The sequence below is a fragment of the Scyliorhinus torazame genome, chromosome 5 (assembly GCF_047496885.1).
Source record: "Scyliorhinus torazame isolate Kashiwa2021f chromosome 5, sScyTor2.1, whole genome shotgun sequence".
Classification (NCBI taxonomy): Eukaryota; Metazoa; Chordata; class Chondrichthyes; order Carcharhiniformes; family Scyliorhinidae; genus Scyliorhinus; species Scyliorhinus torazame.
The window spans coordinates 4776110-4789478 of record NC_092711.1 but is presented as its reverse complement, the minus strand read 5'-3'; the positions used below and the strand labels follow the sequence as shown (position 1 = coordinate 4789478).

General features: G+C 51.9%; 1 protein-coding gene across 1 annotated transcript in view; it reads left to right on the top strand.

Moving 5' to 3' along the window:
- The window catches only part of LOC140418148 (purine nucleoside phosphorylase-like), a 56415-nt gene that overhangs the window by 42042 nt on the left and 1004 nt on the right, over positions 1-13369 (top strand). The window contains exon 5 of the mRNA XM_072501569.1: positions 643-13369. This exon is cut by the window's right edge and continues 1004 nt beyond it. Within this exon, the coding sequence (XP_072357670.1) occupies positions 643-860 (218 nt within the window). The 3' untranslated portion in view covers positions 861-13369. The remainder of the gene's footprint in view (positions 1-642) is intronic.

Here is a 13369-nt window from a genome sequence, read left to right as displayed (position 1 = left end):
CTGTCCTGGGAGTGTTTGATGGGGACAGTGTACAGGGAGCTTTACCCTGTATCTAACCCCGTGCTGTACCTGTCCTGGGAGTGTTTGATGGGGACAGTGTAGAGGGAGCTTTACTCTGTATCTAACCCCGTGCTGTACCTGTCCTGGGAGTGTTTGATGGGGACAGTGTACAGGGAGCTTTACTCTGTATCTCACACCGTGCTGTACCTGTCCTGGGAGTATTTGATGGGGACAGTGATGAGGGAGCTTTACCCTGTATCTAACCCCGTGCTGTACCTGTCCTGGGAGTGTTTGATGGGGACAGTGTAGTGGGAGCTTTACTCTGTATCTAACCCCGTGCTGTACCTGTCCCGGCAGTGTTTGATGGGGACAGTGGAGAGGGAGCTTTACTCTGTATCTAACCCTGTGCTGTACCTGTCCTGGGAGTGTTTGATGGGGACAGTGTAGAGGGAGCTTTACTCTGTATCTAACCCCGTGCTGTACCTGTCCTGGGAGTGTTTGATGGGGACAGTGTAGAGGGAGCTTTACTCTGTATCTAACCCCGTGCTGTACCTGTCCTGGGAGTGTTTGATGGGGACAGTGTAGAGGGAGCTTTACTCTGTATCTAACCCCGTGCTGTTAATGTTTGCGTCTGTCCCTCAGGAATGAGTACGACCCATGAGGTGATAGCCGCCCGCCATTGCAAGCTGCGTGTATTTGGACTGTCGCTGGTCACCAACAAGGTGGTGATGGACTACGAGAGCGAGGAGCGAGCCAATCACGAGGAGGTGCTGCAGACGGGCAAGAGGAGCGCCGAGCTTTTGGAGAAACTGTTGACCCACATCGTGGGCAGGATGGATTGCAACAGTAACATGTTCTGAAGCTGAACTGCTCCCCGCCTCGACCCAGCCCCTCCCCCAATACAGCCCCCCTCCCCAAACCCCCGTTACCCCAGAGACAATAAAGTAACCTCTTTACCTCCTGGTATCCTTGGAAAGGTAGTTCAATCCATAAGACCATGAGACATAGGAGCGGAAGTGAGGCCATTCGGCCCATCGAGTCCACTCCGCCATTCAATCATGGCTGATTTCAACTCCATTTACCCGCTCTCTCTCCATAGCCCTTAATTCCTCGAGAAATCAAGAATTTATCAACTTCTGTCTCAAATACACTCAACGTCCCGGCCTCCACCGCCCTCTGTGGCAATGAATTCCACAGACACACCACTCTCTGTCTGAAGAAATTTCTCCTCATCTCTGTTCTAAAGTGACTCCCTTTTATTCTAAGGCTGTGCCCCCGGGTCCTAGTCTCCCCTGCTAATGGAAACAACTTCCCTACGTCCACCCTATCTAAGCCATTCATTATCTTGTAAGTTTCTATTAGATCTCCCCTCAACCTCCTGAACTCCAATGAATATAATCCCAGGATCCTCAGACGTTCATCGTATGTTAGGCCTACCATTCCTGGGATCATCCGTGTGAATCTCCGCTTGACCCGCTCCAGTGCCAGTATGTCCTTCCTGAGGTGTGGGGCCCAAAATTGCTCACAGGATTCTAAATGGGGCCTAACTAATCCTCCGCCAATCCTTCCCCGATGGCCGGACTGATGGAACATGATCCGCTCACCAATTCGACCAGTCCTCTTATTGAGGGACATTTCCCATTGGGTTTTAAAGTTGTCCATTCCATGCCTGTGGCGATTCCGGCTCCTCCCTGCGTTGAGGCGATCGTGTCCCAATTTTACTCTCAGATTTCCGTACGATCAGCTGCTTCCAAATCATTAACAAGCTGACTTAAGTTTCTTTTAATTTAATTTATAGTTTTATTTAAATGGTACGGCATTGTTGGGGGTTTATTTATTACTGTAACAGATGGCCCACGGACCAGACGCAGGGTATTAATTTACAAATACTCTCCGTGTGTGTGTGTGTGTGTGTATGTGTGTGTGTGTGTGTGTGTACAAGCTGTATCCCTCCCGGGGAGATATCTGTACACTGACTGGTGTCTCTCAGTCCCCTCTCTCTCTCAGGGAGATATCTGCACACTGACTGGTGTCTCTCAGTCCCCTCTCTCTCTCAGGGAGATATCTGTACACTGACTGGTGTCTCTCAGTCCCCTCTCTCTCTCAGGGAGATATCTGTACACTGACTGGTGTCTCTCAGTCCCCTCTCTCTCTCAGGGAGATATCTGTACACTGACTGGTGTCTCTCAGTCCCCTCTCTCTCAGGGAGATATCTGTACACTGACTGGTGTCTCTCAGTCCTCTCTCTCTCTCAGGGAGATATCTGTACACTGACTGGTGTCTCTCAGTCCCCTCTCTCTCTCAGGGAGATATCTGTACACTGACTGGTGTCTCTCAGTCCTCTCTCTCTCAGGGAGATATCTGTACACTGACTGGTGTCTCTCAGTCCCCTCTCTCTCTCAGGGAGATATCTGGACACTGACTGGTGTCTCTCAGTCCCCTCTCTCTCGGAGATATCTGTACACTGACTGGTGTCTCTCAGTCCCCTCTCTCTCTCAGGGAGATATCTGTACACTGACTGGTGTCTCTCAGTCCTCTCTCTCTCAGGGAGATATCTGTACACTGACAGGTGTCTCTCAGTCCCCTCTCTCTCAGGGAGATATCTGTACACTGACTGGTGTCTCCCAGTCCCCTCTCTCTCAGGGAGATATCTGTACACTGACTGGTGTCTCTCAGTCCCCTCTCAGGGAGATATCTGTACACTGACTGGTGTCTCTCAGTCCCCTCTCTCTCAGGGAGATATCTGTACACTGACTGGTGTCTCTCAGTCCCCTCTCTCTCTCAGGGAGATATCTGTACACTGACTGGTGTCTCTCAGTCCCCTGTCTCTCTCTCAGGGAGATATCTCTACTGACTGGTGTCTCTCAGTCCCCTCTCTCTCAGGAAGATATCTGTACACTGACTGGTGTCTCTCAGTCCCCTCTCTCTCTCTCAGGGAGATATCTGTACACTGACTGGTGTCTCTCAGTCCCCTCTCTCTCCCAGGGAGATATCTGTACACTGACTGGTGTCTCTCAGTCCCCTCTCTCTCTCAGGGAGATATCTGTACACTGACTGGTGTCTCTCAGTCCCCCTCTCTCTCAGGGAGATATCTGTACACTGACTGGTGTCTCTCAGTCCCCTCTCTCTCAGGGAGATATCCGCACACTGACTGGTGTCTCTCAGTCCCCTCTCTCTCAGGGAGATATCTGTACACTGACTGGTGTCTCTCAGTCCCCTCTCTCTCTCAGGGAGATATCTGTACACTGACTGGTGTCTCTCAGTCCTCTCTCTCTCTCTCAGGGAGATATCTGTACACTGACTGGTGTCTCTCAGTCCCCCCCCTCTCTCTCAGGGAGATATCTGTACACTGACTGGTGTCTCTTAGTCCCCTCTCTCTCTCAGGGAGATATCTGTACACTGACTGGTGTCTCTCAGTCCTCTCTCTCTCAGGGAGATATCTGTACACTGACTGGTGTCTCTCAGTCCCCTCTCTCTCTCAGGGAGATATCTGTACACTGACTGGTGTCTCTCAGTCCCCTATCTCTCTCTCAGGGAGATATCTCTACTGACTGGTGTCTCTCAGTCCCCTCTCTCTCAGGGAGATATCTGTACACTGACTGGTGTCTCTCAGTCCCCTCTCTCTCTCAGGGAGATATCTGTACACTGACTGGTGTCTCTCAGTCCTCTCTCTCTCTCAGGGAGATATCTGGACACTGACTGGTGTCTCTCAGTCCCCCCTCTCTCTCAGGAGATATCTGTACACTGACTGGTGTCTCTCAGTCCCCTCTCTCTCAGGGAGATATCTGTACACTGACTGATGTCTCTCAGTCCTCTCTCTCTCTCAGGGAGATATCTGTACACTGACTGGTGTCTCTCAGTCCCCTCTCTCTCTCAGGGAGATATCTGTACACTGACTGGTGTCTCTCAGTCCCCTCTCTCTCAGGGAGATATCTATACACTGACTGGTGTCTCTCAGTCCTCTCTCTCAGAGAGATATCTGTACACTGACTGGTGTCTCTCAGTCCCCTCTCTCTCAGGGAGATATCTGTACACTGACTGGTGTCTCTCAGTCCCCTCTCTCTCTCAGGAGATATCTGTACACTGACTGGTCTCTCTCAGTCCCCTCTCTCTCTCAGGGAGATATCTGTACACTGACTGGTGTCTCTCAGTCCCCTCTCTCTCTCAGGGAGATATCTGTACACTGACTGGTGTCTCTCAGTCCCCTCTCTCTCTCAGGGAGATATCTGTACACTGACTGGTGTCTCTCAGTCCCCTCTCTCTCTCAGGGAGATATCTGTACACTGACTGGGGTCTCTCAGTCCCCTCTCTCTCTCAGGGAGATATCTGTACACTGACTGGTGTCTCTCAGTCCCCCCTCTCTCTCTCAGGGAGATATCTGTACACTGACTGGTGTCTCTCAGTCCCCTCTCTCTCAGGTAGATATCTGTACACTGACTGGGGTCTCTCAGTCCCCTCTCTCTCAGGGAGATATCTGTACACTGACTGGGGTCTCTCAGTCCCCTCTCTCTCTCAGGGAGATATCTGTACACTGACTGGGGTCTCTCAGTCCCCTCTCTCTCTCAGGGAGATATCTGTACACTGACTGGGGTCTCTCAGTCCCCTCTCTCTCTCTCAGGGAGATATCTGTACACTGACTGGTGTCTCTCAGTCCTCTCTCTCTCTCAGGGAGATATCTGTACACTGACTGCTGTCCCTCAGTCCCCTCTCTCTCTCAGGGAGATATCTGTACACTGACTGGTGTCTCTCAGTCCCCTCTCTCTCTCAGGGAGATATCTGTACACTGACTGGTGTCTCTCAGTCCCCTCTCTCTCAGGGTGATATCTGTACACTGACTGGTGTCTCTCAGTCCCTCTCTCTCTCTCAGGGAGATATCTGTACACTGACTGGTGTCTCTCAGTCCCCTCTCTCTCTCGGGGAGATATCTGTACACTGACTGGTGTCTCTCAGTCCCCTCTCTCTCTCAGGGAGATATCTGTACACTGACTGGTGTCTCTCAGTCCCCTCTCTCTCAGGGAGATATCTGTACACTGACTGGTGTCTCTCAGTCCCCTCTCTCAGGGAGATATCTGTACACTGACTGGTGTCTCTCAGTCCCCTCTCTCTCTCAGGGAGATATCTGTACACTGACTGGTGTCCCTCAGTCCCCTCTCTCTCTCAGGGAGATATCTGTACACTGACTGGTGTCTCTCAGTCCCCTCTCTCTCTCAGGGAGATATCTGTACACTGACTGGTGTCTCTCAGTCCCCTCTCTCTCAGGGAGATATCTGTACACTGACTGGTGTCTCTCAGTCCTCTCTCTCTCAGGGAGATATCTGTACACTGACTGGTGTCTCTCAGTCCCCTCTCTCTCTCAGGGAGATATCTGTACACTGACTGGTGTCCCTCAGTCCCCTCTCTCTCTCAGGGAGATATCTGTACACTGACTGGTGTCTCTCAGTCCCCTCTCTCTCTCAGGGAGATATCTGTACACTGACTGGTGTCTCTCAGTCCCCTCTCTCTCAGGGAGATATCTGTACACTGACTTGTGTCTCTCAGTCCCCCTCTCTCTCAGGGAGATATCTGTACACTGACTGGTGTCTCTCAGTCCCCTCTCTCTCAGGGAGATATCCGCACACTGACTGGTGTCTCTCAGTCCCCTCTCTCTCAGGGAGATATCTGTACACTGACTGGTGTCTCTCAGTCCCCTCTCTCTCTCAGGGAGATATCTGTACACTGACTGGTGTCTCTCAGTCCTCTCTCTCTCTCTCAGGGAGATATCTGTACACTGACTGGTGTCTCTCAGTCCCCCCCCTCCCTCTCAGGGAGATATCTGTACACTGACTGGTGTCTCTTAGTCCCCTCTCTCTCTCAGGGAGATATCTGTACACTGACTGGTGTCTCTCAGTCCTCTCTCTCTCAGGGAGATATCTGTACACTGACTGGTGTCTCTCAGTCCCCCCTCTCTCTCAGGGAGATATCTGTACACTGACTGGTGTCTCTCAGTCCCCTCTCTCTCAGGGTGATATCTGTACACTGACTGGTGTCTCTCAGTCCCCCTCTCTCTCAGGGAGATATCTGTACACTGACTGGTGTCTCTCAGTCCCCTCTCTCTCAGGGAGATATCCGCACACTGACTGGTGTCTCTCAGTCCCCTCTCTCTCAGGGAGATATCTGTACACTGACTGGTGTCTCTCAGTCCCCTCTCTCTCTCAGGGAGATATCTGTACACTGACTGGTGTCTCTCAGTCCTCTCTCTCTCTCTCAGGGAGATATCTGTACACTGACTGGTGTCTCTCAGTCCCCCCCCTCTCTCTCAGGGAGATATCTGTACACTGACTGGTGTCTCTTAGTCCCCTCTCTCTCTCAGGGAGATATCTGTACACTGACTGGTGTCTCTCAGTCCTCTCTCTCTCAGGGAGATATCTGTACACTGACTGGTGTCTCTCAGTCCCCTCTCTCTCTCAGGGAGATATCTGTACACTGACTGGTGTCTCTCAGTCCCCTATCTCTCTCTCAGGGAGATATCTCTACTGACTGGTGTCTCTCAGTCCCCTCTCTCTCAGGGAGATATCTGTACACTGACTGGTGTCTCTCAGTCCCCTCTCTCTCTCAGGGAGATATCTGTACACTGACTGGTGTCTCTCAGTCCTCTCTCTCTCTCAGGGAGATATCTGGACACTGACTGGTGTCTCTCAGTCCCCCCTCTCTCTCAGGAGATATCTGTACACTGACTGGTGTCTCTCAGTCCCCTCTCTCTCAGGGAGATATCTGTACACTGACTGATGTCTCTCAGTCCTCTCTCTCTCTCAGGGAGATGTCTGTACACTGACTGGTGTCTCTCAGTCCCCTCTCTCTCTCAGTGAGATGTCTGTACACTGACTGGTGTCTCTCAGTCCCCTCTCTCTCAGGGAGATATCTGTACACTGACTGGTGTCTCTCAGTCCCCTCTCTCTCAGGGAGATATCTGTACACTGACTGGTGTCTCTCAGTCCCCTCTCTCTCTCAGGGAGATGTCTGTACACTAACTGGTGTCTCTCAGTCCCCTCTCTCTCTCAGGGAGATATCTGTACACTGACTGCTGTCCCTCAGTCCCCTCTCTCTCAGGGAGATATCTGTACACTGACTGGTGTCTCTCAGTCCCCTCTCTCTCTCAGGGAGATATCTGTACACTGACTGGTGTCTCTCAGTCCCCTCTCTCTCTCAGGGAGATATCTGTACACTGACTGGTATCTCTCAGTCCCCTCTCTCTCTCAGGGAGATATCTGTACACTGACTGGTGTCTCTCAGTCCCCTCTCTCTCAGGGAGATATCTGTACACTGACTGGTGTCTCTCAGTCCCCCCTCTCTCTCAGGGAGATATCTGTACACTGACTGGTGTCTCTCAGTCCCCTCTCTCTCTCAGGGAGATATCTGTACACTGACTGGTGTCTCTCAGTCCCCTCTCTCTCTCTCAGGGAGATATCTGTACACTGACTGGTGTCTCTCAGTCCCCTCTCTCTCAGGGAGATATCTGTACACTGACTGGTGTCTCTCAGTCCCCTCTCTCTCTCAGGGAGATATCTGTACACTGACTGGTGTCTCTCAGTCCCCTCTCTCTCTCAGGGAGATATCTGTACACTGACTGGTGTCTCTCAGTCCCCTCTCTCTCTCAGGGAGATATCTGTACACTGACTGGTGTCTCTCAGTCCCCCCTCTCTCTCAGGGAGATATCTGTACACTGACTGGTGTCTCTCAGTCCCCCCTCTCTCTCTGGGAGATATATGTACACTGACTGGTGTCTCTCAGTCCCCTCTCTCTCTCAGGGAGATATCTGTACACTGACTGGTGTCTCTCAGTCCCCTCTCTCTCTCAGGGAGATATCTGTACACTGACTGGTGTCTCTCAGTCCCCTCTCTCTCAGGGAGATATCTGTACACTGACTGGTGTCTCTCAGTCCCCTCTCTCTCTCAGGGAGATATCTGTACACTGACTGGTGTCTCTCAGTCCCCTCTCTCTCAGGGAGATATCTGTACACTGACTGGTGTCTCTCAGTCCTCTCTCTCTCAGGGAGATATCTGTACACTGACTGGTGTCTCTCAGTCCCCTCTCTCTCTCAGGGAGATGTCTGTACACTGACTGCTGTCCCTCAGTCCCCTCTCTCTCAGGGAGATATCTGTACACTGACTGGTGTCTCTCAGTCCCCCCTCTCTCTCAGGGCGATATCTGTACACTGACTGGTGTCTCTCAGTCCCCTCTCTCTCTCAGGGAGATATCTGTACACTGACTGGTGTCTCTCAGTCCCCTCTCTCCCTCAGGGAGATATCTGTACACTGACTGGTGTCTCTCAGTCACCTCTCTCTCAGGGAGATATCTGTACACTGACTGGTGTCTCTCAGTCCTCTCTCTCAGGGATATATCTGTACACTGACTGGTGTCTCTCAGTCCCCTCTCTCTCCCAGGGAGATATCTGTACACTGACTGGTGTCTCTCTGTCCCCTCTCTCTCTCAGGGAGATATCTGTACACTGACTGGTGTCTCTCAGTCCCCTCTCTCTCTCTCAGGGAGATATCTGTACACTGACTGGTGTCGCTCAGTCCCCTCTCTCTCTCAGGGAGATATCTGTACACTGACTGGTGTCTCTCAGTCCCCTCTCTCTCTCAGGGAGATATCTGTACACTGACTGGTGTCTCTCAGTCCCCTCTCTCTCAGGGAGATATCTGTACACTGACTGGTGTCGCTCAGTCCCCTCTCTCTCTCAGGGAGATATCTGTACACTGACTGGTGTCTCTCAGTCCCCTCTCTCTCTCAGGGAGATATCTGTGCACTGACTGGTGTCTCTCAGTCCCCTCTCTCTCTCTCAGGGAGATATCTGTACACTGACTGGTGTCTCTCAGTCCCCTCTCTCTCAGGGAGATATCTGTACACTGACTGGTGTCGCTCAGTCCCCTCTCTCTCTCAGGGAGATATCTGTACACTGACTGGTGTCTCTCAGTCCCCTCTCTCTCAGGGTGATATCTGTACACTGACTGGTGTCTCTCAGTCCCCTCTCTCTCTCAGGGAGATATCTGTACACTGACTGGTGTCTCTCAGTCCCCTCTCTCTCAGGGTGATATCTGTACACTGACTGGTGTCTCTCAGTCCCCTCTCTCTCTCAGTGAGATATCTGTACACTGACTGGTGTCTCTCAGTCCTCTCTCTCTCTCAGGGAGATATCTGTACACTGACTGGTGTCTCTCAGTCCCCTCTCTCTCTCAGGGAGATATCTGTACACTGACTGGTGTCCCTCAGTCCCCTCTCTCTCAGGGAGATATCTGTACACTGACTGGTGTCTCTCAGTCCCCTCTCTCTCTCAGGGAGATATCTGTACACTGACTGGTGTCCCTCAGTCCCCTCTCTCTCAGGGAGATATCTGTACACTGACTGGTGTCCCTCAGTCCCCCCTCTCTCTCAGGGAGATATCTGTACACTGACTGGTGTCTCTCAGTCCCCTCTCTCTCTCCCAGGGAGATATCTGTACACTGACTGGTGTCTCTCAGTCCCCTCTGTCTCTCAGGGTGATATCTGTACACTGACTGGTGTCTCTCAGTCCTCTCTCTCTCTCAGGGAGATATCTGTACACTGACTGGTGTCTCTCAGTCCCCTCTCTCTCGGAGATATCTGTACACTGACTGGTGTCTCTCAGTCCCCTCTCTCTCAGGGAGATATCTGTACACTGACTGGTGTCTCTCAGTCCTCTCTCTCTCAGGGAGATATCTGTACACTGACTGGTGTCTCTCAGTCCTCTCTCTCTCTCAGGGAGATATCTGTACACTGACTGGTGTCTCTCGGTCCTCTCTATCTCACAGGGAGATATCTGTACACTGACTGGTGTCTCTCAGTCCTCTCTCTCTCAGGGAGATATCTGTACACTGACTGGTGTCTCTCAGTCCCCCCTCTCTCTCAGGGAGATATCTGTACACTGACTGGTGTCCCTCAGTCCCCTCTCTCTCAGGGAGATATCTGTACACTGACTGGTGTCCCTCAGTCCCCCCTCTCTCTCAGGGAGATATCTGTACACTGACTGGTGTCTCTCAGTCCTCTCTCTCTCAGGGAGATATCTGTACACTGACTGGTGTCTCTCAGTCCCCCCTCTCTCTCAGGGAGATATCTGTACACTGACTGGTGTCTCTCAGTCCCCTCTCTCTCTCAGGGAGATATCTGTACACTGACTGGTGTCTCTCAGTCCCCTCTCTCTATCTCAGGGAGATATCTGTACACTGACTGGTGTCTCTCAGTCCCCTCTCTCTCTCAAGGAGATATCTGTACACTGACTGGTGTCTCTCAGTCCCCTCTCTCTCAGGGAGATATCTGTACACTGACTGGTGTCTCTCAGTCCTCTCTCTCTCTCAGGGAGATATCTGTACACTGACTGGTGTCTCTCAGTCCCCTCTCTCTCTCAGGGAGATATCTGTGCACTGACTGGTGTCTCTCAGTCCCCTCTCTCTCAGGGAGATATCTGTACACTGACTGGTGTCTCTCAGTCCCCTCTCTCTCAGGGAGATATCTGTACACTGACTGGTGTCTCTCAGTCCCCCCTCTCTCTCTCAGGGAGATATCTGTACACTGACTAGTGTCTCTCAGTCCCCTCTCTCTCTCAGGGAGATATCTGTACACTGACTGGTGTCTCTCAGTCCCCTCTCTCTCTCAGGGAGATATCTGTACACTGACTGGTGTCTCTCAGTCCCCTCTCTCTCTCTCAGGGAGATATCTGTACACTGACTGGTGTCTCTCAGTCCTCTCTCTCTCTCAGGGAGATATCTGTACACTGACTGGTGTCTCTCAGTCCCCTCTCTCTCTCTCAGGGAGATATCTGTACACTGACTGGTGTCTCTCAGTCCCCTCTCTCTCAGGGAGATATCTGTACACTGACTGGTGTCCCTCAGTCCTCTCTCTCTCTCTCAGGGAGATATCTGTACACTGACTGGTGTCTCTCAGTCCCCTCTCTCTCTCAGTGAGATATCTGTACACTGACTGGTGTCTCTCAGTCCCCTCTCTCTCAGGGAGATATCTGTACACTGACTGGTGTCTCTCAGTCCTCTCTCTCTCTCTCAGGGAGATATCTGTACACTGACGGTGTCTCTCAGTCCCCTCTCTCTCTCTCAGGGAGATATCTGTACACTGACTGGTGTCTCTCAGTCCCCTCTCTCTCAGGGAGATATCTGTACACTGACTGGTGTCCCTCAGTCCTCTCTCTCTCTCTCAGGGAGATATCTGTACACTGACTGGTGTCTCTCAGTCCCCTCTCTCTCTCAGGGAGATATCTGTACACTGACTGGTGTCTCTCAGTCCCCTCTCTCTCAGGGAGATATCTGTACACTGACTGGTGTCTCTCAGTCCTCTCTCTCTCTCAGGGAGATATCTGTACACTGACTGGTGTCTCTCAGTCCCCTCTCTCTCAGGGAGATATCTGTACACTGACTGGTGTCTCTCAGTCCCCTCTCTCTCTCGGGGAGATATCTGTACACTGACTGGTGTCTCTCAGTCCCCCCTCTCTCTCAGGGAGATATCTGTACACTGACTGGTGTCTCTCAGTCCCCTCTCTCTCTCAGGGAGATATCTGTACACTGACTGGTGTCTCTCAGTCCCCTGTCTCTCTCTCAGGGAGATATCTGTACACTGACTGGTGTCTCTCAGTCCCCTCTCTCTCAGGGAGATATCTGTACACTGACTGGTGTCTCTCAGTCCTCTCTCTCTCTCAGGGAGATATCTGTACACTGACTGGTGTCTCTCAGTCCCCTCTCTCTCAGGGAGATATCTGTACACTGACTGGTGTCTCTCAGTCCCCCCTCTCTCAGGGAGATATCTGTACACTGACTGGTGTCTCTCAGCCCCCTCTCTCTCAGGGAGATATCTGTACACTGACTGGTGTCTCTCAGTCCCCTCTCTCTCAGAGAGATATCTGTACACTGACTGGTGTCTCTCAGTCCCCTCTCTCTCTCGGGGAGATATCTGTACACTGACTGGTGTCTCTCAGTCCCCTCTTTCTCAGGGAGATATCTGTACACTGACTGGTGTCTCTCAGTCCCCTCTCTCTCTCAGGGAGATATCTGTACACTGACTGGTGTCTCTCAGCCCCCTCTCTCTCAGGGAGATATCTGTACACTGACTGGTGTCTCTCAGTCCCCTCTCTCTCAGGGAGATATCTGTACACTGACTGGTGTCTCTCAGTCCTCTCTCTCTCTCAGGGAGATATCTGTACACTGACTGGTGTCTCTCAGTCCCCCCTCTCTCAGGGAGATATCTGTACACTGACTGGTGTCTCTCAGTCCCCTCTCTCTCTCAGGGAGATATCTGTACACTGACTGGTGTCTCTCAGTCCCCTCTCTCTCAGGGAGATATCTGTACACTGACTGGTGTCTCTCAGCCCCCTCTCTCTCAGGGAGATATCTGTACACTGACTGGTGTCTCTCAGTCCCCTCTCTCTCAGGGAGATATCTGTACACTGACTGGTGTCTCTCAGTCCCCTCTCTCTCAGGGAGATATCTGTACACTGACTGGTGTCTCTCAGTCCCCTCTCTCTCTCAGGGAGATATCTGTACACTGACTGGTGTCTCTCAGTCCTCTCTCTCTCTCAGGGAGATATCTGTACACTGACTGGTGTCTCTCAGTCCCCCCCCCTCTCTCAGGGAGATATCTGTACACTGACTGGTGTCTCTCAGTCCTCTCTCTCTCTCAGGGAGATATCTGCACAGTGACTGGTGTCTCTCAGTCCCCTCTCTCTCTCAGGGAGATATCTGTGCACTGACTGGTGTCTCTCAGTCCCCTCTCTCTCAGGGAGATATCTGTACACTGACTGGTGTCTCTCAGTCCCCTCTCTCTCAGGGAGATATCTGTACACTGATTGGCGTATCGGAGATGTGATTTGTATCTGTCTTGTTGTCGTTGAGTTTTATTTAATTTGTGTCATGACCTTGTTTGAATTACGTTAGTTTTTAACCTGTTGTGTGCCGGTGCTGCGTCTGGATTGATGTTGACAATGAGCTCCCCGACCTGCTTCCTGGGAGCCTGCCCAACATGGACAAGCTCATTCTGGAGTTCACGTCCTTGAGACCTGTTTGTGGTTTTGTTTATCGGTTTCTGGCCAATCGCGGCCTGGAGCCCAACTGTCCAGTCTAACACGTCTGAGAATGAGATTGCTTCTTCCAGACTTTCTCTGTCATGTGGAACATGACTGACCCTCTCTCTGACCCCCCTCCCTCTCTCTGTCCCTCCCTCCCTCTCTCTCTGACCCCCTCCCTCTCTCTGTCCCTCCCTCCCTCCCTCTCTCTCTGTCCCTCCCTCCCTCTCTCTCTGACCCCCCTCCCTCTCTCTGACCCCCCTCCCTCTCTCTGTCCCTCCCTCCCTCCCTCTCTCTCCCAGTCCCTCCCTC